The 27,987-nt window shown below is 42.9% G+C and overlaps 2 protein-coding genes across 2 annotated transcripts; one reads left to right on the forward strand and one right to left on the reverse strand.

The window, feature by feature from the left end:
• Nucleotides 1–1,224: 1,224 nt before the first annotated feature.
• crmp1 (collapsin response mediator protein 1) lies at nucleotides 1,225–14,288 on the reverse strand (the record flags this gene model as incomplete). The annotated part of the gene is made up of 14 exons (XM_080441698.1): nucleotides 1,225–1,322; nucleotides 2,148–2,313; nucleotides 2,822–3,001; nucleotides 4,086–4,256; nucleotides 4,463–4,604; nucleotides 7,243–7,399; nucleotides 7,614–7,734; nucleotides 7,857–7,925; nucleotides 9,106–9,186; nucleotides 9,575–9,636; nucleotides 9,950–10,114; nucleotides 10,771–10,955; nucleotides 11,542–11,630; nucleotides 13,947–14,288. The coding sequence occupies 14 exons, from the start codon at nucleotides 14,286–14,288 to the stop codon at nucleotides 1,225–1,227; spliced, it is 2,028 nt and encodes a 675-aa protein (XP_080297824.1).
• A 1,557-nt stretch (nucleotides 14,289–15,845) lies between these two features.
• On the forward strand, nucleotides 15,846–27,657 carry wfs1a (Wolfram syndrome 1a (wolframin)). The gene is made up of 12 exons (XM_080441708.1): nucleotides 15,846–15,974; nucleotides 16,954–17,517; nucleotides 18,924–19,003; nucleotides 20,007–20,151; nucleotides 20,352–20,525; nucleotides 21,060–21,186; nucleotides 21,282–21,429; nucleotides 21,741–21,875; nucleotides 22,478–22,723; nucleotides 23,588–23,866; nucleotides 24,091–24,263; nucleotides 24,932–27,657. The coding sequence occupies exons 2-12, from the start codon at nucleotides 16,968–16,970 to the stop codon at nucleotides 26,109–26,111; spliced, it is 3,237 nt and encodes a 1,078-aa protein (XP_080297834.1). The 5' UTR covers nucleotides 15,846–15,974; nucleotides 16,954–16,967; the 3' UTR covers nucleotides 26,112–27,657.
• Nucleotides 27,658–27,987: the final 330 nt, after the last annotated feature.

Here is a 27,987-nt window from a genome sequence, read left to right on the forward strand (position 1 = left end):
CTAAATTATTCTTATTGTCAATTAAACAAATACAAATTAATTCACACATTTTGGTCATTTTGTTTATTTGGTCAATTTTATTTCACAACAGTTACTGATTATCAGTGGTTAAATTGGTGATACAAGACAACGACAACACATATAAATATTACTTGTACCATAAACATCCAGAATAAATTAAAATCAAGTAAAAATTGTTTTAAAAGTTTCCATTAAAGGAGTAAGGAACCATTATGTAAGCTGAAGCCCTTTTACAGCAGTGATTTGTGAATCTCAAAACCTTTCTTTTCTTTTAAATCCAACAATGTAAGCGCTGTGATCAAATGAAATAGAAAGGCATTCCGCATCATATGCAATATAGTTTTGTATGCTTTACCTGATCATCTAGTCTAAATATAACACTCTTCATAACATAACATACTGATTCATAGTGCATTCAGTAGGTGACATACAGTAAGATGCCAAAATAAAGTGGCAAGTCTCTTATTGAGGTAATGTTTAGAAAGCTGGTGTTTTCTGACTCTATCCACAGAGAATGGTTTTCTACATGTAATGCCTACATTTACCTGTGTGAAACTAGTTATGGTAGTATTGTGCTCTCATATACAACTTCATATGTGCCTCAAACACAAAGTCATTGTGCTGCTTCTGTAATAACAAACCACAAGTAGTTTAACATTTAAAACCATGTCCGTGCAATGATTATAACCAACCTACTTGAGCCACCATGAACACAGAGATTATGAAACCAAATGTTTCTTCGGCCGTCCAGTTGAATATACTGTTAGAGGAGTATGTGAGAGCAGACCCACGGGAGGTGAGACACAAAGAACCAGGAAGAGGATATCATGCTCAAGGAAGAGTCGACGACAACATTAAGACATCACATTTGTTTGGGTGTTTGGAAGGGGTCCGTCACTCTGTGTGTGTGTGTGTGTGTGTGTGTGTGTGTGTGTGTGTGTGTGTGTGTGTGTGTGTGTGTGTGTGTGTGTGTGCGTGTGCGTGTGCGTGTGCGTGTGTGCGCATGCGTGCGTGCGTGTGTGTGTGTGTGTGTGTGTGTGTGTGTGTGTGTGTGTGTGTGTGTGTGTGTGTGTGAGAGAGAGTTTGCTTGCATGAGGTGATTGTTCGCAAAGGTTTTTGGTTCTCTACCTTGTAAGAAAATGGTAAGAATAAATGGACCAAAAATATAAACATGATTTGCCAGATGGCAAAGCTCTCATGTCCTCAGTTATCATAGCCAAACATGATGCTGGAGCGACCACCAGGGGGTGCTACAATGCGTTGGCCAGAACGACGTGGGACATTGTCATCCTGCTGTGCTCCTAGGAAAGAATGAAGGGACATGACAGATCATAACAGGTTTTATTAAGTTGTAACTACTGCCTTTATAAGCATTAACTATCAGCTAATTGAGAGAAACCCTCTAACTAATAGCTTGTAGTGTGTAGAATAAGGCAATGCAAAATTAGGAACTACAATAAGTTGCCTACTTCACAATGACCAATACAGAACTAATACATTAATACTCATGTTAACAAGCAACTAATTCATGATTAATATACTATGTACCTTCAAATAAATTGTTACCCTTGTTTTCCTCTAGACCTTTAAAGAAGATCTCTTGTAATCTAGATCTAGATTCTAGAACCTTGCAGCGGCGGACTGGCCATTTGGCGTACCGGGCAAATGCCCGGTGGGCCACTGGGCCAGTGGACCGCTGGGCCAAAAAAAAAAAAAAAAAAAAAAAAATATTTTTGCTCCCGTTTTCAGATTATTACGGTCATTTCCGGGTCGCGCGGCCCAATTATTAGTTACGTTAATGTTTGGGCTGTGATGCTTTCCAGCAGGGGCCTCAGTGCGGCTGCAGAGTTCATGTGCAGGGCTGGGCTGAAACAGTGAAACGCTCCGCCCGCCCCCCCCCCCCCGTTGACAAACGGGGGGGGGGTGGGCCGGTCCGGACCAAAATGCCAGGGCTGAATTTTGGTCCCAGTCCGGCCCTGGAACCTTGTACTTGCAAATGTGGAAAATATTCACTCAATACTCCAGTTTGATCCTACAGTACATGTAGAGTACATGTACTATAGCATCAACATCATAACATTACAAATGATAGCATACTGTATGATAACGTTTCTCTCTCCTGTTACCTGATAGGCTGAAGCTGGACTGATGGAGATTGCGGGCTGGTTGAGGTTGGTGAGAGGTGGGTGAGGTTTTGGCTGAGGGCGAGGGAGTGATATACTTGGGGGTGGCAGGGACGTCATACACGGGGCCATCATACATCCCTCGACAAACGCTTTGCCTTCCCTTGGCCTGGACAGTAAATACACAGACACAATCACAAGGCACAAGTTATTAATTATAGTACAGAAATAATGTAACATGAATCATATGGGCTCAGTCTATAATTTCCCGGCAAGTATATTTAACCACTTTAGCCCTCAATACTTAGTCGGCTCTGTACTTGGTCCACACTTTTACTTTTAAATTCTACACCAGCGTTGTGCTTGTACTGTAGATCTGCTATTTCTGGCAAATGTTCTCCGCATAATAGAGATGCTAGGGTGGTGGTTAAATGGTGTTCTCAAACTTTTTCGTAATTCAGAATTATTCAGCATTTCTCAAACACTTTCAAGATTTTTTCAAAAATGTTCAAAAATATCAGATGTACAAGCTCGCAGTGCGGCACGCAGTGCGGCACGAAGTGACGCGCTGTGAGCTTGTATATCTGATATGTTTTAATAGCCAACGCTAAAGTCTAAAATGACACAGATGCTTTTCCTGGTTTTAATGGGTTAAAACCCTTTACCCCTTCTTGTACCTGGTTCCTGCACTTGATGCGCTGGTAAGCATAGTCTGGGAAGGGCTTGCGGGGAATGAATCGGCCAGTGCCCTGCTGTGCCTGCAGCTGACCGTCCTCATACACAACTCGACCCTGGCTCACTACCACCACTGGACCCCCACGGCACTCAAGACCCTCAAAGATGTTGTATTCCAAAGCCTGTGCAGAGGGTATAAGTAAGATGTACGGAGATCATTGTTTTGTATACATTGGTACAAGAGAAGGGGGAATAAAAGAAACAGGGATTAAGCAGAGGAAGAGAAGGAAAGTTTTTTTTTTTAAACACTGTAGCCTATACATGTTCAGCTTGAACTACAGGGCTAAACAGACGAGAGATAGGGGGAATGAAAATGAGACATGAGACTTAAAAGATGGAGTAAAATGCAGACAAAGGAAAAGGGAGAACAAAGTGGGGGCACAGAGCAGAGCGACGAGGGGGATGGGCAGATATATGGTATATGACAGAATGGTTGGGAAGGGATTATAACCTAAACCCACCCCCAGCCTTTTGGGTGTAGCAGAGCAGACTGAATACATTAACCATTATTTACCATCTTCATCATCTGAACAAAGCCGTCTCAGATACAGAGGAAACTCACATAACCAAATGGGGCACTACATTGTAGTGTGATGATATAGTCCATATTCACACGGTGGCCATTTTGGAATTTAACATTGCGTTGCTGTGGCAACTGGGGTGGCATTTCATTGACTTAATGGCAATATGGCCGCTGTGTGAATATGGTCTATGGTGGTTCCTCGAGCTGGGATCCACTGGAAAGGTTAATTAATCTCACCTGTGTCTATTGATTGTGAGATTGCCAGTACACATGCTGAAGAAGCGCATCTTGCCCAAAATGTGTCAATTAAATTGTTAATTCAAGGAGTGCTGACCTTGTATTTATTTTGCTATCCCTATACAATCTCAGCATTTCTATAATATTAAATCCTATGTTTATAAATAATGAGCTCATCGTAGAGATGTGCAGTCTGGCCTTCCTGTCTCAGTTTTTGACCTTGATGTTTAATCCCATTTCATATCATACTTTATATCATCTCCTATATGTAATACTGTTTCCTTCACTCCTTCTCCAGTCATGTTGTAAAACTGAGGATTATTTTGTCTCGTGTCACTATATTTTTTCTGGTTAAATGGAGAAAAGAGAGGACAGTGTACTTTTGTCTTCCTTTTTCTTTCACCCCCTCCCCTTCCTGGCTTTTTCAATTATTTTGTGTTACTCACAGACTGATGGAGTTTGGCAGTGATGGTTTTCACTCTGTCAGGGTCCCATATAGCGATGTCAGCATCGGACCCCACCGCTATCCGACCCTTGCGTGGGTACAAATTGAAGATTTTGGCAGCATTGGTGGAGGTGACTGCTACAAATTGATTCTCGTCCATCTTCCCCATGGCCTGAGAGACACAGGAGACAATTCAGTTTTTTCTTTGGAAGGGCAAACAGGTCAAACAAATGTACCAGAAAGATGGACGGATACAGTAGCAATTGACCATATTCACACAGTCGCCATCATACTCACCCACTCCTTGAGTAAAATGGCAAACCGTGGGGATATGGTCAATGAGCTCAGACACGCATATAAAGACAAAATAGTACTCACAACAGCCTTGTCCCAGACAAAGCCCATCCTCTCCTCCACTCCATTGGTCCCCTCTGGGATCAGAGTGAAGTCGTCCTTGCCAACAGCCTTTTGAGATAAACTGTACGCACAGTGAGCACTGCCCACCACTTGTAGGTCCCCACTGTAGCAGTAACAACATAGTTTATGAACACAATCAGGATAACATAATAAATAGCATTTTAACACAACTTATAATAATACTTTATGACACAGCTTGGTTGAATACCTTTCTCACATTATATTCTTAATAACAGACCAGTTCTGCCTCTGTTAACGTAGCTGTGGAAGTAACTTTTAATGAAATCATGTGTTATCAATATTTAGTGTCATATTATTGAGTTTGTCCAGAAGCAGCTGTGTAATAAAGTACATATTCGTACATAAAGTGTGAAATAGGATGAGGCAGGACAGATTCAGGACATCGTACATTATCCCTTACAGTAATCCTGCAGTGTAGGTTATTGCATAATATATCTGTACTCTATTTAACATTGTGTATGTGTGTGTGTGTGTGTGTGTGTGTGTGTGTGTGTGTGTGTGTGTGTGTGTGTGTGTGTGTGTGTGTGTGTGTGTGTGTGTGTGTGTGTGTGTGTGTGTGTGTGTGTGTGTGTGTGTGTGTGTGTGTGTTTGTTTTGGGTATGTAAAAAAAATAGATTAACCTGCAGGTGGCAAAAGTGCAGCGTGAACCGTCCCTCCCAAAGTATCAGCCCAGTTATAGTCATTAAATGTCATTTACTGGCAGATCCAGTTTCGATAGCCTGTCTTCTTATAAGGGGGGAATGTTCACTGCACAGACAATATGAGACAAACGTCCCTTCTACCAGCCACCAGGTGTCCGCAGTGAGCACGATAGTGTGAATTACAGGACCAGTCATGTTTGTACTGGCCAAGGGCAGACAAGCCAGCCAGCTGATCCACAACAAGTGATGCAGCACAGCTGCAGTTCCATTCCCTCAGGGTTTAACCATTTTCAACAGGATGTCCCTATTTTGGGCATGTCATTATAGGCAAGACATGAGATGTTAAAAAAATATACAAATTTAAAGATTATTAAAAAATATTTATCCCTATTCATATTGCCTATTCATCGACGAAGGGCTTAAGTGGTTAATTCAAGTGGTTACTTCATCCCATACAGGAATTTTGCGTTAGTGAAGACCCTTTCAGTATATGCAAACGTATCAATTTTCCTTGCGGTATGCAATAGGCTGAAAGTCGTCCGCATTGCCCTCATTATCACATCAAGGGCCTTCATTTCATGTGTTAATTACAGTGATAGTAGCTGCAGGCAGTGAGCCCATACCATTAGAGTAGTAGGTGGTGTGTTATTGAAACAATATGGCTCCTCGAGTATTTCAAATTGTTGTCCTTTAGTTCACCTCTCTAAAAATAAACACTGTCACTTCTACAGGAGCTCAAAGATGACAGTAGTGCCATGTTGCCACTGTGACAACAGATGCACCCACCCGAAGACGATAAAAAGATTCAAGATTCAAACAGGAAAGGGTGTAGGAGATGGAGCAGTGGAAGAGAAGATAGGAGAGGCAAAGTGGGGAGTGTGGGGGGGCGGGGGGGGGGGGGGGGGGGTTGCCAAGGCAACAGATGATAGAGAATTCTAGTTCCTGTGCTATTTATGGAATCAGGGACAGTGAAAGGTATACGCAGCAGGGGTGTGTGTGTGTGCATGTGTGCGTGCTTGATATTAGAAAGAGAGAGCTAGGGCTCGTAGTGTACTATATATGAGAGTCATGAAAAAGGTCTTTAAATGTGCCATGCACAGTTACACTGTAAAACCCATTTACCTCTGAGAGTGTACAAATGTCACCAAAGGAACCACATTTGTATGCTCTACAAATGGATAAACGAACACTGAGGACTTTACTGTGTACAGAGACATCAAGTGATATAGTCATCCTATTATTTTTTCTAGAATATCTGCCTTTGAGGCGAGCAAGATTTGAATTTGTGTTTAACACTAGCTGATATTTAGGGCATTTTAAAGATGCGGAGACCCACCGTCAAGAGTAGTTCTTGTGAGCATCATAAAGGAGTATAGATACAAAAATAGTACTTAACCACTTATTCTTTGTTGAACGGCTCCCCCAGGGTTCCCCTTCCTTTTTTCCCTCTACACAAAATCTCTACGATGAAGACCATAGATATATATAAAGGCTAGATGACTCACCCGCGCTGCTGGCCAATGGAGTACGACGTTGCCACATGGCGGCCATCTTGAAACAGTCATTCATAACATTATGTCTATGGTGCATATACTTTAAAATAACCATAGCGTGCTCAATTTTCATCTGATTTTCAAACGGTTTGGTGTTTTGTAAACACCAAATATGTAATAAAATTATAAAATTATAAAAAAAAAATAAAAAAAAAACATGATTATAATTATAAGTATGCAGTATCATAACTACATCTTTGGTGTTTACAACACACCAAACCGTTTGAAAATCGGATGAAAATTTAGCACGCTATGGTTATTTCAAAGTATATGCACCATAGACATAATGTTATGAATGACTGTTTCAAGATGGCCGCAGTTGAGCTACGCTTGCGCCGTCCCCTTGAGCCATCTAGCCTTTATATATATCTATGATGAAGACAGCCAATCTAAAAACTAACAAACGTTGTTTGCCTATTATGACATGCCCAGAATTAGGACTCTAGGGTTCATGTGCTTAATTTGCCTCCTGAACTCTAGTAATACAGTCTTTCTCTCTCTCTCTCTCTCTCAACAGGAATATTACCTGGCCAGGAGTGTGTGGAGGTGGTCCAGGGTGGTAGGGTCAGGACTCAGGGGTGGAGACATCACATAGGCAGCAGCCGTTGCCCAGTTTTTGCTCCAGTAGTGAGAGCCATCGGTAGCCAGGCTGGCTGTGATTGGCTCTCCAAACACGACCGAACCTGGGGGTTGGAGAGAGAGGTCATTTGTGTCAGTGAAACATTAGGATGGGAATCGACAAAGAGAATGTACTTCAAAAGATCAATTGTATACATCTTCATGGTTCAGAAGTGTGAATCCTGATGACTGCTTTTGTGTGTTTGGCAAATGCTGCAAAGTTGAGTTAGGAGGGTAGAAACGTAAGAGGGAAAAAGAAACAGAAGGTCGGAGACGGACCTTTCCTGCGTGCCTGGGCGATGGTTTCGGCTGCACTCTTGCTCATCACTTTGGTGATGTAGACAGGACAGTTGACCTGGTTACCAAGGGTGATGGCACGGAACACCGCTTCAGCCTCAAGCTGCATTGTAAAAGCAAAACATAAATATTAAGCCAAAGATGTATGAATTTATGTACGGATGGATGGATGGATGGATGGAACAATATGGATAAATTGAAAAAATGAGAAGAACATGAGATTACCTCCTCAGGGCGACTCAGAGGATGCCCTTCAGGTCCAGTGATTCCCATGTCAAGGATTTTTTGTTGTTCCTAAAATGAAAAACAAAACATCCTTATTATATTAAGGGCTGGATCCACCAAAGCATTATCTTCCCGAGCATATGTTTTGAATTGTTTTCAATGGGAGCGGCACTTATTTACGCTATGCTAGAAACACCAGCAGTGCAGCAAGGCGCTGAGCATCTATTCTGCACTGAGCCATGCATTACTTGTGTTTTTACCTGTTCGCTCAAAATTTAAAAAAATGTTTTCAACTTTGGGCTTTTGGATGAGTATTTTAGAAGAATGCCTTGTGTCTTCACCTGGGAGAAAAATGCTATGGTGGACACACTCCCTTAGTTATTAAATCCTCTCACTGTCATCGACATTTGCTCTAGCACCACCATCATCTACTGTACAATCAAATACAGTATAATGATCATCACCACCACAACCATATTAATCATCATTACGTCATCATCATTAGTGTAATCACAGTCAGCAGCCATGGGTGTCTGTGATAAACCTGTCACCCTCAGCAGTGACAGCATCAGACAGCATTAATCCTCTCTCTGAGAGACAGGCTGTTATGCAACAATGCGTACTGCAGCAGGACAAGGGCTGCAAGCTGCAGACAGAGAACTGGTACGTTTGATATGTGCGATAGTTGCAGCCTGACATTCATCCAGATCTTAACCCATTAAAACCCGGGAACGCATCTGTGTAACCACTTAAACCATTGTTTTATAATTTGGCTATTAAAAAATAGCAGATATACAAGCTCATAGCGCTATGAGCTTGTAGATCCCTGGAACAAAATATTTTGAGATGGGGGTCGGCGGTCAAATACAATACAATACAATTTTGGGTGGTCCATGACATGAAAAAGTTTGAGAACTGATATTATAGCAACATAAGTTTTTCAGAAAGTTTTGTAGACTCGGAACCTGGGTTAAATTGTGCTTTTCAAAAATAGCAGATCTACAAGCTCACAATGTGTCGCTATGTGACACATTGTGAGTTTATAGATTTTTTTTTTTTTTAAGAATAACACAATTTTTTTTTAGTTTGAGTAGATTGAGTCGTTAGAAGTAACAATAGCAAACATTTTCAGAGTTGCAATGGTGCTACTTCCTGTAGAGCAGGACCCCTGGGGTTGCCCAGAGTCCACTTTGAGAACCATCGCTGTAGTAGAGCAGAGGACACACTATAAAACATAGAGGGCACCTACCTGAGCAATCACATCTCCATTCTCAGCGTGAACCAGAACCACGGCACCCAATTCCTTCAAGAATGAAAAAGCCTCGTACAACTGAGGCGTGGGTGAGTGAAAGGAAGAGGAGAGTGTCTGAGGCAAGTGACGATGTGTCACAGAAAAGCAGTAATTTCTGTCTCACGCAGCACTGGTAAGGTTATCATTGCTAGCATATAGTATTTATCAGAAGCAGAAGCAGAATATTTTTTATAGTCAGGTATGTTTGCACATACAACCTCGCTGAGGTCGGTGCATTACACTGAAAGCTGTATTGAAAAGGTATTGAAACTTTATATGCCATAATATGGCACAATATGGCATATCAATTATTATATGGTACCATACATGATATCCTATATGAGCCATAGCATACAATATTTGATGTACACAGCATATCAAATAGTGAATATGAGCATGGTTACTAATAGTGAAGTACGAAACTCACCTGGGTGTCTGTCATCTGGTACAGATCTTTGTAGGCCATGTACACTTGGAAGGAGTTGATACCTGACTCATGCGATGAGGGTAGAGTAGAGGACAATGAATAACATGTATTATGCTCATGGTGGTTGCTGCACAAATCATAAGGAACCTTTTGTTCAAGACAGATTACTAGTGTGCTTCACACCTGGCCACTGCGGCAACGCAAGAACAACAGAATAATGTCACACACGAGCGTTATGGGGATACTGAAATAAAACGTTTCTAAAACTAGCCCTGTTATTCTTCCAAACGGGGACAAAATAGGGAGGACAAAAAGACTGTCAACGGCCGTTTGAAAAAAAGAGTGGAGAGGGAACATGGAATACACTGACTGCACCTTTATCCTGGACCAGTAGTTCCAATTCCTCCTTGACGCCCTCATGCCACTGGGGGATGTCAATGTGCAGCGAATAGTCACAGCATGCCTTGCTGTCTGCAGCTTCTTGCCAGCGCTCGAATGCCTCCAGCAGGCTATCCCCAGGCTGGGGAGCCACATGGTCAACTGAGGGTGGAAGGTGTGGGAGTCAAGGTTTAGGAGAAATCTATGTTCAGTGGTGGAAAAAGTACTCAATTTTTAAGTAAAAGTATCAATACTGAAATGCAGAAATACTCTGTTACAAGTAAAAGGCCGGAATAAAAAATGTACTTGGGTAAAAGTACAAAAGTATTGGCATCAAAATGTACTTAAAGTACCAAAAGTAGAAAGTACACCTTATGCAGAATGTCCCATTTCACAAGTTTTCAAACGTATAAAATGTATTTAAATCTTTTGAAAATAGCAGATCTACGCAGCGCATTGTGAGCTTGTAGATCGGCTATTTTCAAATGGTCGAAATGTATATAGGGCTGAAGTGGTTAATGTATGTTTTGTAATAATAATCAAAATGTACAAGGTAACTAGTGACTAAAGTTTTCAAATAATTGTAGTGGAGTAAAAGTACAATATTCACCTCTGAAATGTAGTGGAGTAGAAGTAAAAGTATTGAAATTGGAAATACTCCACTAAAGTAAAAAAAAAATACCTCAAAATTGTACTTAAGTACAGTACTTGAGTACATGTACTTAGTTACTTTACACCACTGGAGTCAAGGTTTAGGATAAATCTATGTTCACGTGTGCAGCCGAGCACATAACTGAACACTCGTTTTCCGCACTCACTGATCATGGTGGTGCCCCCGGCCAGCGCCGCCCTGGTGCCCAGGAGGAAGTCGTCCACCGGCTCACTGCCCAGGAAGGGCTTCATCAGACAGGTGTTGGCGTCTACGCCCCCCGGAATCACCATGCAGCCGTTAGCCTCGATCACCCTCACGTCCCCCGGAACAATCAAGTCCTCCCCCACCTGCCTGCAGAGGAACAGGAAGAGAGAGGAGCATAAACGGACGCGGGAAGAAAAGAACCGTGCGGATGAGGAAGAGACGTGACAGGAGGAAATGAAATTCTGGGCGAATGCAGAGGATTGCCACCTTCAAACCTTCAACACCTTCAAATGAGTCAAATGTAACCATTTTCTGCATCTCTTTTACTGACAAAATACAGTTAAATTCTACTCAGTGATTCACAGCTGATTTCATTCAAACAAAACTGCGTAAATGCAATTTAGTATTTTTGCAATTTTTGAAACAATTGGAGACATTTCTTTCTTTTTTCTTTTTGGATTTTTGCCTTTAATGACATGCCCGAAATAGGGACGCCAGGTTCAAAGTGGTTACGTCTATTTGTGGGTTTTATAAATATTTAACCAATGAAAAGTATTAACATGAACTTGTGGCTAAATAATAACTGCACTGGGTCTATTGGAACAAAGGTTATTTATTCTATTTCGTGAAAAGTAACAGTATTGGACATGTTTCTGCCCGACACTCGTTTTACACTGAGGATGTTACTGTGTGATATTTTTACTTGTATGCTTCTGTTGCTGCAATTACATACTTGATGAGGCCATCCTCGATGTAGACATCTGCATACAGAGACTGGTCATCGTTGACCACTCGCCCTCCTTTAATCAGCAGTGCATCACGCTGCATGTTGAGGGATGGAGGGATGGATGGAATGAGAGAGAAGGAAAAGGGGAGGGGAGAGAAGAAGAGACAGTCAAAATATATTTTAAACAATCAATTTTGTGATGCATGCAAAGCTGTGAGGACTACATTGTGGAGATCTTGAGGGGCAGACATGCCTAATCCAGAGGACCATGCGTGGGTACACCAACGCTGGCACACCAAACCCCAAACCAACTCAAATCTGGAAGAAGAAGTATACAAATGCTATACGAATGTTATTCAAATGCATGTCAGATACAGCATGTTTTTTTAGACAGATGCTAGGTTTGATGTTTACCTAGTATCTTCAAGCACTACAATGTTCTCTTTGCACTCTACTTATGACTATGAACCTATCATTTGTTGACTAGGGTTCAGGCCATTTACTCTGATTTCAAACTAGTACCGTAAGTCACTCTGGATAAGCTGCAAAATGCCTAAATTGCGAATTGAGGGGGATCTCACGGCCATTACCCCTATCGCCCATGGTTTCCATGGTTCGACACAACACAACACAACACATTAGGCTAATTCACATATTCAAATAATAAATAATAAACACAACAGAACAACTGTCAGTGTGCACCGTGCGGCAAGCTGGGAAGTCCATCCTCATCCATTGCACACCCCGGGACACTACACAGCCGTTTGCTCTGATTCGCGAGACTCACAGTATAGTATTCCACCAAGTATTCTGACCTTGAAAAGACCTTTAAAGGCTGTTACCTCAATGGATTTATTTACACCCACACCAATCTAATTTCTAATGGCAATATTGCTAACTTGCTTTATTGTACTTGTTACTTCAAGTGTGATGTTTGGGGGAGGGGGGGCTGAAGAATTCAGCTGCAAAATATACCTTGCAAAAAGGTATATGCACAAACTGCATTGCATATACTTGTCTCTGGACCTTGTGAGTGAAACCTGCAGTAGTTCAACTGCCATATCACATCCCTTCATCAAGCTGCATGTGTATATAACCTTACCTGGTCCAACGCTGAACAACAATACACACAATTTGAGACATTTATAGTTGTCACCCAGTGCTTTTGTCTTGTGTCTAACTTCAAATAGGCAGTATGTGCCATCTTTGCTGCCAGACTAACAATGCAATCTTTCTGTTGGTATCAGGCACAGGGATTTGCAGACTCATAGACAGCCTACCCGATCACCACGGCTATAGCCAGGCCAGTATCTTACTGCTCATGTTCCCCTGGTAACATACCAGTCATGCTGTACTCGCTGTAGCCACAGGCGGCGTGTTGTTGTGACTCTGTGCCCTGCATGGCACACTCTGTGCCCTTTGTCTACTCTCCCCAGAAGAGGACCAACAATGTGTGGCAGTGTGTGTGTGTGTGTGTGTGTGTGTGTGTGTGTGTGTGTGTGTGTGTGTGTGTGTGTGTGTGTGTGTGTGTGTGTGTGTGTGTGTGTGTGTGTGTGTGTGTGTGTGTGTGTGTGTGTGTGCATGCATGCGTTGTGTGCGTGCGTGCGTGCGTGTGTGCGTGCGGTGCGAGAGACAGCCAGACAGACAGCCAGACGGGTGCACCCGATACGTATGTTCTCATCCCATTGAATGGGGCCGTTATCACCGTTCTCATGCCATAGCTAGGGTCCAGTAGGTCCCTACTGGCCTACCAGGAGGCTCTGGTAGGCTGTTATCAGCCATACTATGGGTGATTCAATGTTGTGATAGTAGCCAACTCTTTACTATGGAGTGTTTGTTCAGTAACAGTGTTAAATATGTCTATATTCTGATCGTACTCATTGTTTGTTCAGTGTCCTTTACTGAACAAACAGTATAGACAGACAGCCAGACAGACAGACAGGGAGAGACAGAGACAGGGAGAGACATGGTGATTCCTCTGCCTGAGGGCTGAATGAAGCGTGCCTTCTCCCCGGGGAGAAAATGATAGGGAAGGAACATTTTGAACGTGAGGGGACGTTCACGGCTCTGTAGAAAGATGTTTGATTTCCAGTGTCACCCGGCACGTGAGAGAGGAAAACAAACAAAGCAGTGACTGAAGCCTGTCTGTCTGTCGCTGTCCAATTCAGCACCACAGTGTCAGAACAGAGTGCTGCTGCGCTCAAGTTCAAAGCCTTGGCATTTGGAATGCGCCATATATAGGCAAAGCCGAGAGTATTAAAAAAACCATGATCCATTAACGAACTGCATTGCAGAATAGGTTCATCATTTATGCAGACCAACCTTTGAGGAATTATTGTCCGACTAACAGAATGGCGAGCTCGTACACCCCAGGGCAAGATGCTGTGTAAATGAAATGATTTGCCTTATACCTTCCCCATCTCCGGACATCCGTTGTCGGTTGTTTCCGCGGGGGAGCTGCATGGTGACCGGCTGCCTCGCATCTCGCTGGGCGTCTGGCTGGCGGGTTGTTCACCACCGGTGTCCAGGATCCTCTCTCGGCTGCCGCTCCTTGGGGTGCGGCTCCCTCTACTCCCATCGGCCGCGCGGTTGCTGTCGAAATCTATCGTCTTACTGTCGAACGCTCCCTCCACGGAGCTGAACATCCCGTATCCCGATCTGCGCTGGTTCGGCCCACCGGTGGCTGGTCCTGCTGCCTGCAGGTAGACTGGCAGCTCGTCCTCCCGGTTCCACTGCCTTCTGCAGTCGGACATTGTGATTTCTAAACGACACTATAGCCTATATTAATATACGTATACTCCTCACAGGCTTCGCCTATTGTCGCTGCTTTGATAACCGGGTCACGACGAGTCGATCCGATCGCCGCCAGACGCACTCAGCACAGCCCCTGGTTTAGTGCTATGAACCGTGAAGTGCAGCTCTCAAGCAACCCGTGTAGCCTACTGAGTCCTGTCTCCTCCCAATGCACACACACACACACAAATGATGCAGTCCTCCTCCGAGGAGTGGTGGAGTGTGTCACTGTTAACTACTTTTGATGTGAAAATCACCCTCTCTCTCTCTCTCTCTCTCTCTCTCTCTCTCTCTCTCTGTCTCTCTCTCTCTCTCTCTAAGTCCCCAGCTGCAGCGGATGACGAGATGGATGGCCAACATCGGGATTAAATCAACCAGCGTGATCTTTTACCCATATTTGGAGGGACGGACAGCTTGTTAAGTGTTCTGCTGTTGGTCCAAAGTTGTTGTTTGTCATGCGAAACTGGGTGTGAATGCAAGCTAGGCCTATTATGTAGCCCAGCAGGTAGGCCTAGTAGGCTACTTCTATATGTTTCAACAAAAAAAAATCAACTTTATCTCCAATAGAAAAAGAAAGCCTTGTGCTTTTAAAGGTAGTTGGTTGCTAATGTGAAATCGTTTCCGGCGGTGACAGAAATGGAACAGGTGCACATTGTCATTTCAGCACCTGCAGAGGTGGACAGCTCCCAAGAGAACAATGTGTAATATTGAGCGGATTCCACCGGTGATGTGACCGAATTTCACTTCCACCAGCCCCAAATCCAAAGGGTGTGTGTGTGGGGGGGGGGGGTGTCAAGACTGACACTTCACATTATAACCTGTCATATGAGATGGGACTGCACTGCAGCTGACTCGATTAAAACGAATGGCTTTTGACTTGATACCATACTACATACTGATAATCTACTTTACTAAATGATTTTAACTTGTTTTATTTTTTTGCAGAGCCAAATATTTTAACAATTTTTACCCTTTATTTTGACCCTAAATCCTCTCCACACATTCCTGTGTTGTAACCTGCCCTATTGGCTTACCTCGTCACCTCGTCACCTCGTCACCTGCTCCCCCCACCCCCCACCACCAGGAGGACGCCAACATATTCCACACACCCCCCACTGATAGGAGTCGCTAGTGCCGCGACAAAGATCATACATAGATAGGCTACATACATATATACATACATACATACATACATACATACATACATACATACATACATACATACATACATACATACATACATACATACATACATACATACATACATACATACATACATACATACATACATACATACATACATAGTATAATGTATGTATGAATGTATGTCTTATGTGAATATATGTATGTATAACATACAACATCGCAGCTTGTCCCACCCACAGCCAATCAGATCAGATAGACAGTTGATGATGATTTATGCTACCAATGAGAGGATGGTCTATTTTAAGAGGGCGGGGTGTATCAGCTGTCCTGTAGCTCATGCAGTCAGAGAAGCTATCATTGTCTCTGGTTACAAGAAGATCCGCATGCAGAGGGGAATGGACACAACTCACGCAAGCAAAGAATTCACTCCAAACTCCTGAATTCAAAAGGAATATTTGTCTATGTCTTCAACAAGTCTTCAAAGTTAGACAACAAGCAAGGTACCTACATTTCTGATTGAAATAGTGGTCTGTTATGAGTGTTGACTTTCCCATGCCTGCATGGGACAGTGGGGAGTTATAAATTGGCATGATGCATGTGTTGCAAGACTGTGTGTGCGTGACTGAGCAAGGCACCATGTAGCCTTATACTACTACTTATACATTATACTACCTAAAATATATGGCTTTGTTATTTGTGGAAAAAGTCAGACTACTCGCATATTGTATAAAAGTAGGCCTATAGCAATACCACAATGTAGAAATACTCTGTTACAACCAAAGGTCCTGCACTCAACATTTTACTTGGGTAAAAATAGTTGCCTCTGAGGTGTTGTGGAGTGGAGTAAAAGTATAAAATATCGGAAAATGGAAATACTCAAGTAAAGTACCTTAAATGTGTGCTTAAGTACAGTTCTTGAGTAAATGCACTTAATTACTTTCCACCACTTGTGCCAAATATTATATAACTGTCACTCTCATTTTTCCTTGGACATTTATAGTGCAGAATACAGTTGATTGTTATGAGTAGCTGACAACAAGGTGATAATAATAATTATTATTATATCATTATTACAATTATAACCCTTATTATTATTATTATTATATTATCATTATTATGATTTTTTGTTTTGACCTACTTATTTTAGGGGGTAGATGAGGGTACATGTTTGTCTCCAAGTAGGAACTCATTGGCCTTCTCCTTTCAAGGAGAAGGTGTCATATTTGAGGGTAGGAAGGGGGTAAAATAACCAGAGGAAAGGGTCCTCCAATTCCCCAAGCCGTGCACGTGTTACATATTTGTGTGTGGAGTGGTGTTGTGCAATTCACAGGATCGCAATTTTTGACTTCCTTGTACTGTAATAATTGACTGATTATATTTATGCAACATACCGTACATTTCTTTGGTCAGTGGTGTAATTTTCATAGTCCACCATCTCTTTTTTCTCCATCTGTCTGTATGCGTCTCTCTCTTCTAAAGAACAACAGACAGGGATGGCTGATCCATCTCCCCCCGCTGTCAGCCACTCAGAGAAGGCATGTCCTGTGGAGGGTGCACCGGCCCTTGCTCTTCCTCAGCCCTTTTCAGCCCCAGACTTCATAGAAACCAAAACTGAAACTCTAACATCCACTCATCCCCCCCACAACAACTCTCTCCCTCTCTCATCTTCGTCTCTTATCTCTGAAGCAACGAATGCCTCTCCACCTAAAGAGATATCTAAAGCCAGCTCTCCCGATATGTCCTCCACACAAAAGACACCATCTGTGCCCTCTGGTAACCATTTCACCCCTACGGTCTCCAATCTGAGCCCCTCTCCCCAACCCACAACAGCATCCGCTACACCTGCCAACCCAGCAGTGACCCCTCCAACCACATCCCCTTCTACACCGGCCTCCATCAGCTCTCCCTCTACCAATGTAGGCCCCTCTAAGCCCCCAAAAGCTCTCCCTAAGCGCCCCACCTTTGCCGTCCTGGCCAAGAAGGTGATTATACAGGAGAGACTCAGGAAAGCTGAGGAGGAGGACACCATAGCTGACGATGAAGGTAGGAAGGCCTTCAGCTGGACTTGGAATTGACTGACGCATTTGTGTTGATGTCACAAAATGACAGGATCCTTTCAATGCCATGTGTGATAGAGTCCTACTGTCTGTGACCATGTTATGCCTGAATCTCCAATGTCATTGTACTGTAGGTTGTTGTAGACAGGTGGGTAGAGTAGCAAGAACTGTACTCAAGTAAAAGTATTGATATTTTAAATTATGATTCAAGTACAAGTAAAAGCAGTGATCCAAATGATAATTATCAAGACTACAAGTTACGTCATATGATCTGATTTGTTGTTTAAGTAATCAACTAATAGAAATAAACAAACTAGAAAATAAAATAGCTATGAGCAAATTCAAATATGGCCTAAACTATATCACTTTAAATAAGACAATAACCAATAATAAATTAAATCTTTACGAAATAACAAATTATGGCAGACAAAGACGGCAGCACATAATATAACTATTGTTCAGTCTGTCCACTCATTCTTTGATGTGTATAATCTGGCGTGGAGACATTCTATGTGCTGTGACTAAAAGGTTTTCGTCCTGCAGAAAAGACACTGGTATTTGTAATAGGAGCACAACATGCTGTAATGCCTGACTTATTCTAGGTTACGCACCGTGTTGTGCACAGACAATAACAGATCTACCAGCTCACAACGTGTCTCGTCGAGACACATTGTGAGCTTATAAATCTGCTATCTTTGGTGCACGACACTGGTAAACCTCTGTGCATAAAGGACACAGGGGAGACATTTGTGAAACCTTATGCTGTCTGTGGGTATCAAATGAACCGAGAGACTTGGCGCAAAGTTGGTGCTCCTAGATCTTGGCTTGAGGTATCTACATATCAGACAGATTTAGTTTAGAGACAGACGGTTGCACATACACATGTTTAAAATGCATGCGCACATGGCCACTCCACAACGTGCAAGTTCACGCTCTACTCGTTCTATAAGATATAATGTCAGCACAGTTCATTCTGTCTGTTTCTATAGTGTCTCAGACTTGCAAATTCAGTGCCATCTTTTGAACATTTTTTATTATCCGTTCCACATTTCATTCTCTTTCATTGATTATCTCCACAAGGCACAAAGGCCGGGGCTGGAGATTATATTATCTCCCCTGTCTGTCTGTCTGTATGTGTGGCTGTTACTGAGTCCGGAGCTAATATCACAAACTACCAGACGAATCAGTGTCAAATTTCTCATGCGTTTCTTTCATATAACATTTTCAGCAGATACATTTGGTGTAGAGGGAAGAAAAGGAGGGGACCAAATATAGAGCCCTCGGGGCCCCCAGTCAATGAAGCACAGTAAATAGAGTTTAGGTGGTTAATGTGGATTGTCAGATACATCTTTTTACACTCCTCTCCTCATCCAACTCTCTTCTCCTTTGCAGATGAAGAACCAGAGGAGGACTTGTCCTTGGAGCAGTTGGAGGAGAAAGCCAAAGGTGGTGATGCAAGAGCACAGACCCGTGTGAGTGAACACACACACACACACACACACACACACACACACACACACACACACACACACACACACACACACACACACACACACACACACATACACATACACATACACATACACATACACATACTATTGTGCTTCAACTCAAGATGAACAAACTGTGAAATCATGAGCGTTGCAACATTTAAAAGCACATTGTGAGCTTGTAGATCGGCATACGATGAAGTATAGAATAGATCTAAGTGGTTAACTGTTAGATTGAAACTCAGGATGTTGCACTGTGGCTGCACACAGAGAAGCTCTGCCTGGTCATGTACGTACATGTGTGTCTATTTCCAGCCTTGTGGAAGATGATCCCATGTTTTCAATATCACACATTATACCATCACATTTATGAATTCTGTGCTATGCTTGTGCGTTAGTATCCATGCTTGGATCCATATTTGTGGCAAGCATTCACACAAACAATTCACAGACTCTCCCTTTCTCCTCTTACTTCTTATTACCCTGTAAACATATTTAAAGACACATTGTGAGGGAAGGGGTCTTGGGGGGAGGGCCGAGGGTTGGAACATGAGACTTTGTATGTCAGAGGCTAAACTTGTAAGTGGTTGCATGGTTTCAAGTCCCATCATGCCACTGCTTTCTTCTGGAAGCAGTGAGATTAAAATAAACCTTTAATCATATATAATCAATTGTTGCGATGGGAGAAAACTACAGTCTTCCTGGCTAACTATTAGAATATAGAAAAACTGTTTTAACTCAAGCTGCTACACACACACACACACGCACGCACGCATGCACGCACACGCACACGCACACACACACACACACACACACACACACACACACACACACACACACACACACACACACACACACACAGACACTTGGCTCATGGCCTGGCCCTCTACCACAGTCGTCAATTGTACACACAATATTAAAAATGTTGCCCCTTGTTTTCTGCTAAACCTGCCTTTCTCAGCTTTAATAGCCTGTTTATTTTCAGATGGGTCAACACCACCTGATTCTGGCTGAAGAAAAGGACACAGATCTAAATAACCACCTGGCTGTTAATTGGCTGATTAATGCAGCCAAACAGGGTCGAAGAAGTGCTGCAAGAATATTACAGCGCTGCTGGATCCAGAATAAAGGTATGTACAGATTGTGTGTGTGTGTGTGTGTGTGTGTGTGTGTGTGTGTGTGTGTGTGTGTGTGTGCGTATACGCGCGTGCATGCGTGCGTGCGTGCGTGCGTGCGTGCGCGCGTGCGTGCGCGCGTGCGTGCGCGCGTGCGTGCGCGCGTGCGTGTGTGTGTTCATTCTTAACCCTTTATTTGTGTCTTACTCTTCCAGGCATCACTCCAGAGAACGAGGCAGCCGTGCGTAAGTTGTCCACAGAGAGTAGGTTTGAGCAGACAGTGCGAAAGGCAGCCAGGATGATGTTTTTGAAGCTGAACCCAGACAGGAAGAATAAGATGGATATGGCTGAGATGCTGGAAAACGCTAGCCACATCAATAATGTGGAAGGTGAGACAAGTAGAAATTCTATATTTCCATCTTTATAATAGACAGTCTAACACTAACAGAGTGGATTTCAAAGTGGGGGCCACGAGGCAGTGCCATCAGTGCCGATTGAAAAGGAGAGGGGAGTAGAAAAAATTTAAATAAATACAATTATGTATTTATTTATTTAAAATAATTTATTATTGTGCCAGGTTAACCACTTTCAAGCTGGTGTCCCTACTTTGAGCATGTCATGATTGTCAAAATCTTCTAAGTTTTAGATAACAGTGAAAATAGTCAAATAGTTACAATTTCATTTTTTTTCCATTTTGCAAAAGAGACGATTCGCAGCCAGAGGCTATAGCTATTTGGGGGTCCTTGGCATGGCTTGGTAGCTCCAGGCCTAACATTAAGTATTTTGAACATTTTTGCCACATACAGTACAGTACAGTATATCTACAGCGGCAGCCCCTCATCCCTTTTTGATCTTTCCCTGCATTGACATGTAAGCATGGAAATATTTGTCTGTAACTCTGCGTTGCTTCCATTCCTTACCAGCAGGTGGCGGCTCGACAGGGCTCCCTTCTCCAACCTCAAACCAGACCCAAAGGGTTTTAGAAAGCATGGTCATCAATGAGTGTAAGTTTCTGCCTGTTTCTATTCTGAACACTCACAAATGGCTAACGTTGTACTTTTAGTCCTGAGAGAGAGAGAGAGAGAGAGAGAGAGAGAGAGAGAGAGAGAGAGAGAGAGAGAGAGAGAGAGAGAGAGAGATGTTAACTATGTCCTCTCAGCCAATCAGATGGACCTTGAAGACTTTGTGGAAATCACTCAGAAGTATGCCCAGGGAATCACTCCCTCTGTATCCCGGGAAAGCAGCCTGGACGAACCCCAGACTAAAACCTCAATCCTGAGCAATGGCACGCAAGTAAAATAACCTGAATCTGAATTCTATGTACACTTGCCGTTCTGAATTCTGAATTACATTGTCTCACCTTAGTGTGTGTGTGTGTGCGTGTGTGTGTGTGTGTGTGTGTGTGTGTGTGTGTGTGTGTGTGTGTGTGTGTGTGTGTGTGTGTGTGTGTGTGTGTGTGTGTGTGTGCGTGCGTGCGTGCGTGCGTGCGTGCGTGCGTGCGTGCGTGCGTGCGTGCGTGCGTGCGTGCGTGCGTGCGTGCGTGCGTGCGTGCGTGCGTGTGTGTGTGCGTGTGTGCGTGAGTGTGTGCGTGTGTGCGTGCACAGACATCTGAGGTACACCCAGCAGGAAGCAGGAGATCCAGCAGAAGTTCATGGAGTTTAGGACGTGGTGGGATGATGTTGGCCAATAAACGTAGTGGAGCAATGAAAAAAGCTATGGACATCAAATCACAGTTAATGGTATTTTACCATTATCTGTTCACTGTGCATTCTCTAAGACATCATACCTTGATGCATCTTCACTTCTTCAACCTATTGTTTTGTTAAAAATTGCATTATTATCCATCTCATCTATTCATTAACCACTTAAGCATGATTTATACTTTATCATGATGATGGTCTACAAGCTTGCAACGCATTGCGGTTTGTCATAATTTCAGTCTGCCACAGCCAGAGACTGGAACGACCTACACCTTTTTTTTTTATGGACACTTTAATCGCAAAATCGGCTTTTAAAGATGCTATGATGGACATTCTCAAAGACATGTTTTACTGTCCTTCAGACATTTAGCCCTGCTTGTTTTCTATTTGTTTATTCATTATTGTTTATTATTTGTTGATAAGTGGTAATTGTTTTGTTTTGTTTATTGATTTTATTTATAGTTTTTTGGGGGGTCTCTTCACTGGCAAGTAAATCAGAAGGGTAAACTACAGAAATGTGTGAGGAGGATTAATTGGCATAATGACTACATTGCGGGGAAAAAGAGGGCAAAATTGGCTACTCTAAAAGTAAATGAATACAATGTCTTCTGGTCTGTTCTATTTCTCTCTCCCTTGTCCAGGTGCTACAGTACCCTGTCCAATCCATCCTCGAGATGAAGGATCACATAGTTGACTGGTCGTCACGGGCCGGCGTCCAGTGGCTAAGCACCGCCATCCCCACACACCATGTCAATGCGCTCATCTTCTTCTTCATCATCAGCAACCTGACGGTCGACCTGTTTGCCTTTGTCATCCCTCTGCTGGTCTTCTACCTTTCTTTCATCTCCATGATGATCTGCACGCTACGCATCTTCCAAAGCAGCAAGGTCCTTCTTTTTTTAATGACTCATTTCCTCTCTGCTGAGTGTACCCCAACATTAAGAAGCCCTCTCCACAACTTTGCCTAACACCACTGACTTAAACCTGCCCTATGTAACTTTCCTCTTCTACCCCGGATTTGAACACGGTTTCCTGAGCAAGTACTGCATTTTAACCATTGAGCTAGACTCTGCTAGAGCCTGCCTGCCTGCTTGCTCAGGGGATAAATTGAATCTGACCATCAGGTCAAAATTCGTGTCAGATCTAGGTCTAGGTGAGACATGACCTTTGACACAATCTAAATGTCTCAATAGAAGAGCAGGGAGACCAAATACAACCACCCCAATTGTATAAGTTATATTGTATTAACTGTATGTTAGTACAATATAACTTATACAATTGGGGACAAAATAAAAATGTATTCATAATTTTTTTTTTACATGGTGCCGCTTTTAAGTGAGGCTTTTAAAGCTTTAAACATTTCATATTCATCATCAAGGAAATTGTTGCTGTTGGGCAGAGGGTACAGGGTACCGGTATGTCCAACACCGTTAATAAGAACCTGTGTTCTTTGGTTCCAAATAGTTATTATTTAGTTCACAAGCTGTTGTTAATACCTTTAATTGATTAATATTGATTAAAAACCCATAAACAAACTTAACCACATTCATTCTGGCGTTCCTATTTCAGACATGGACTTTTTAAATGTTTCAATTATTAGTATTTTTTTGTATTATCGAAAATAGTAGATCTACTGTACAAGCTCACAATGTATTGTGATGCAACACGTTGTGAGCTTGGCCTGTTTTCTTCTTTTTAATGCCTCCTTTCCTATTTTCCTCTGCCCTCTTTCCATCTTATGTGCTTTCCAGAGATGGGAGAACTTCAGTACCTTGACAGCACTACTGACACGTTTCGAACCTGGGTTGGATGTGGAGCAGGCAGAGACCAACTTTGGCTGGAATCATTTAGAACAGTACCTCTATTTTCTCTTCTCCGTCTTCTTTGGCATTTTCTCCTTCCCTGTAGCGGACAAATCCTGGATCCCCTGTTCTGAGCTCTCCACCGTCACCATGTTCTTCACTGCTATCAGCTACATGAGCCTCAGTCCCATGGCTTCTACGTATGCAAGAAAAGCAATGATCATAGAGGTCAGAGCGCATGAAAGCTGAATGCAGTTTTAAAGGCTCGTTTATGTTTTGTTGCATAGCCGAGTCCTAAACAACTGACTTTCATCAAACATCAGCTATTTTTAACTGAATATAATGAACAATATTTGAAGTGAATACTTTGCTATCATGGTTGATTTAACTGAATTTGGTATTACATTTTTAATGAAAACTTGCACAATATAGTAATATCTTGTCAATTCCAGGTAGCGTCGTCTGTGTGTTCCCTGGCCAGATTCCTGCCACAGACCACGAAAGCACTGAAAGTGCTTCGTTTACTGGGGTGCACATTCGCCACAGTGCCACTTGGGGAGTCAGTGGTACTAAAGCTCAGTCTGCCCTGTCTACTTTATATTTATCTCTTCTACCTGTTCTTCAGGTGAGCTGGTGATATTGTGAAACACTCTCATACTTTAAACTAGGGATGTTCGATGCAGGCTTTTTCACCAAAGTCAACTAATTGTCAGGTAACAACATCACATATCTACTAATATAAAATGCACATAATATCAATATAATATCTAATAAATCTAATATAATACAGTGATGTTAGGTTTTCAATAAAGTGAGTCCCGGGACTCACTGGTGGTCATTTGAATGAGTCCCACTAATCTTAGATTAGATGTGGGCCTATTTGACAGAAGCATAATTGCTTTGATGCATATAACGAGCGTCAACGAGCATCAGCTGGACACAGATAAACACACCTGCCCTTTGCAGTGCCCTAATTTGAAAGTCTAATTTCTCTGCAAAAGCCCTTGAATATGATGGAATATGATTAAGGATTACTGGGATTATGGTAAACTCACATTTAATATCACACACACCATACAGTAATAACTCCTGTAACTTAATACAAAATTTATAATATCGGACATCCCTACTTCAAACCTTATTTTCTGAATGAAAAAAAACAACAACTAGTAAACAGTATTGGAAATCTGATGAGGAAACCCATTGCAAATTCCCTTTCAGGTTTTAGGGCTACAAACTTATTATTAGCCCTCTATGATTAATTCTCTCTGTCTACCCCACTCCTACCTTTAGAATGGCGAAGATGCGAGGATTCCGTGGCACTTACTGCTTCCTGATTCCCTACCTGGTATGCTTCATGTGGTGCGAGTTCTCAATGGTGCTCCTCCAGAACTCCTCCCCCTTGGGTCTCATCCGCACCTGTGTGGCCTACTTTCTCTTCCTGTTCGCTCTGCCCGTTCTTGCCTTTGGCCTGGCTGCCCTGTTCCTCATCCAGGTCATCAAGTGGTTCCTGGAGCTGGAGCTGACCAAGGTGATCGTGACTCTGGCTGTGTGCGCAATCCCTGTTACCTTGCGTCTCTGGACACGGTTCAGCATGTCCATCTTGGACGTGTTCCACTCACTGAAGCAGAGTGGTCCCGTCAAAATCATCCTGTTCTGCATCTCCATGGTGATCTTGCTCTTTTCGCTGTATCTGTATAACTCGGAGGGGCTGAAGATTTACAACTCCACCCTGACCTGGAAGCAGTACGGCCAGCATTGTGGCCCACCGGCCTGGCAGACCAAAGGCATGGCCCAGACGCAACTATTCTGCAGTCACTTGGATGGACACAGAGTCACCTGGACCGGGCAGTTTAAGCATGTCCGCGTGGCTGAAACGGAGAATGGGGCTCAGTCACTCATCAAAATGCTGCCATTGTTCATGGCTGATTGGCTGCGCTGCCTGTATGGGGAGAAATATCCAAAATGCGAGCCAAGGAATACCCCAGTCGCAAACCTGACTTCCAATATTACTGCCAGCTCAATGCCAGATCCTGTTCCTTTGCCCATTATTTTACAGATGCAGGAGGAAGAAGAGCTGTGCCAACTCAAGGCTCTGGCCAAGCATACTTGCCACGTCAAGCGCTTCGACAGCTACCGTTTTGAAGTGACGGTTGGCATGATCCCGGATGAGGGGATGGCAGATCCAGGCTGCGATATAATGCTAATGGCCAGCCATGAGTTCATGCAGGTCCTGTTTAACTTGGACCCTGGGAATACGGTGGAGTTCAGCACCAAGCTGGGTGGACGTCTGGGGGCTAAGGCTCCAGCCTTTGAGCTGAAGGCTATGCACTGCCTGGACTGTGTATCTACACTTATGGGGGGTAGACAGGTAAAGATTGAAAGAGAGTGGAGAGAAACCACCCAGGGAGCATTTAAGTTTGCATTTGATTTCTTTTTTTCTCCCTTCCTCACAGCAAGAATTGAGCAATAACAACAATAGCAGACAATACTAGGGAGACATAAAGATGAGAGCAGAACTACATAAAAGATGTAGTAATGTTTGTAACAACTACCACAAATCTTGTAGGGTTACGCTGAATTCACACCAGCAGTGTTGACACTAGTCCCCGACGTTAAAAGCAATAAACTGAGCTTGTCCGAGGTTATCAGTCATAGTCTGTCACCGTGTGTCAACATATAATATGACTGCTATTGAGGTCAAACTTTGTGAAAAAAAATCCTTTTGCGCACCTACTGGAGAAAAAAATATATTTTATTACTCTTTGGATACATTTGGAGTAAAATCGCTGTGCTGATTTGTTTATTTTTGGAACACAGTTCTTATATGACGTGATCTAAGATTCCCTATGGGATTTCCAATAGAAAAAAATACTCTGTGATCCAGGGGGATAGCGACCTCTAGCGGCAGTGATGTCAGACTTCGGTGCGCTATGTTCATACTGCAATATGTTTCTGTCCGTTTCAAGTGCCTTTGATTATGTGGCTAGTCCACGCCGAGGGACGCCTATCGAGCTCTTTGCCAGGGCAGGGCGGCTGGCCTCACAGCACCGCAGCACTGGAGCTCTGAGTGCTGCAAAATGACACAATCTTTATAATCCTAATAAATAAGCATAATAAAACTGCTCCACAGGAACAATGTTCATGTAACTAGAGATTTGCTGAGAAATTATATTTTATACAGATTACCAACTAAAATGGAAAAAAAATATGTATTTCCTGGTTTTAATGCAGTGTGACAGAGGATGGCTGACGGGGAGAAAATATGTACTCCCTGGTCGGTAGTGAAATGGGGAAGAGTTGATTAGTTGAGGTTTTCTCAAAATTTTTGCTTCATGTGAAACTTCCCAACACTGGAAAAGTAGTGAGTCACTCGTCTCCACAGACTTTGCATCGAAATTCAATGCTCAATCAGAACGTGCCAGCGTCATGCGTGAAATGGGTTAGGGTTAGGAACCAACCCTCACAAAATATTTTGGATATTCAATAACGTTTTGTTATAATTGGCTTCAAAGGTTTATGGGTGGGACCTGTGTTGCAAAAACTACAATAACTCATGAATGCATCGTGTGATCAACCCGAAATTTGATTTATATACTGTATTGAGGAGGCTTCCAACAAAAGTGTTTTGAGTTCTATCTGACAAGGGCACCACAAACTCAACAAGTTGAACCATAAGTGATAGAAAAAAAGACATTTCTCAAAGATTCCAATGCAGATCAGGGGGTAACCACACTTAACTAATTTGTAATTGCAGGAAGCCATTTTGTATGTTTCTTCTGAGATAGCATTATGCTACTATGGTAATCTATATTTTTTGTTTACAACTTAATTTAACATGAATTGGTTCTAGATTAAGAGAGATATTGCTGTAATGAGATTGCTGCTTTGTAACTGTTAAAAACTATTGTAGCCTTAATGTACTTATTGTACACATAACTGGATGTATACTGTCTTGTGACTTTATTTGTGTTTGTGCACATGCACGTGTGTGTGCGTGTGCGCACAGGCATGCGTTTGTGCGTGTGCGTACGCAGCCTGATCTCCAGAGATTACCGTAACATTGCACGGAACGAGTGCACTTCATTCCGTGGATAGCCGCCTCGGAACTCCCGAATTGCGTGCATATGTACGGCGAGTCCCACGGTGGGCGTAACCAGTCGCAACCCGGAAAAACCCGGAAGCAGAGCAGTCCCCAAAAAAAAATTACGATTATGTGCCTATCGGTACATAACTCAAACGGCGCTGAGTAGGCACAGGCGAACGTCACACCGTTCAGGACGGCAACTCGGTCGCCTTAGCTCCCTCGGTGGTCCTTCACGGGGTGACGCCTGTGACTGCGCGCCTCC

The sequence above is a fragment of the Gymnoscopelus braueri genome (genome assembly GCF_963280865.1).
Source record: "Gymnoscopelus braueri genome assembly, chromosome: 2".
Taxonomy (NCBI): Eukaryota; Metazoa; Chordata; class Actinopteri; order Myctophiformes; family Myctophidae; genus Gymnoscopelus; species Gymnoscopelus braueri.

Excerpts from the sequence above, each read along its gene's own strand:
- wfs1a (XM_080441708.1), top strand. The coding sequence starts at position 16,968 with ATGGCTGATCCATCTCCCCCCGCTGTCAGCCACTCAGAGAAGGCATGT. Across the intron at positions 20,152-20,351 it reads CTGCTGGATCCAGAATAAAG|GCATCACTCCAGAGAACGAG; the intron begins GTATGTACAGAT and ends TTACTCTTCCAG. Across the intron at positions 21,187-21,281 it reads AACACTCACAAATGGCTAAC|CTATGTCCTCTCAGCCAATC; the intron begins GTTGTACTTTTA and ends GAGAGATGTTAA.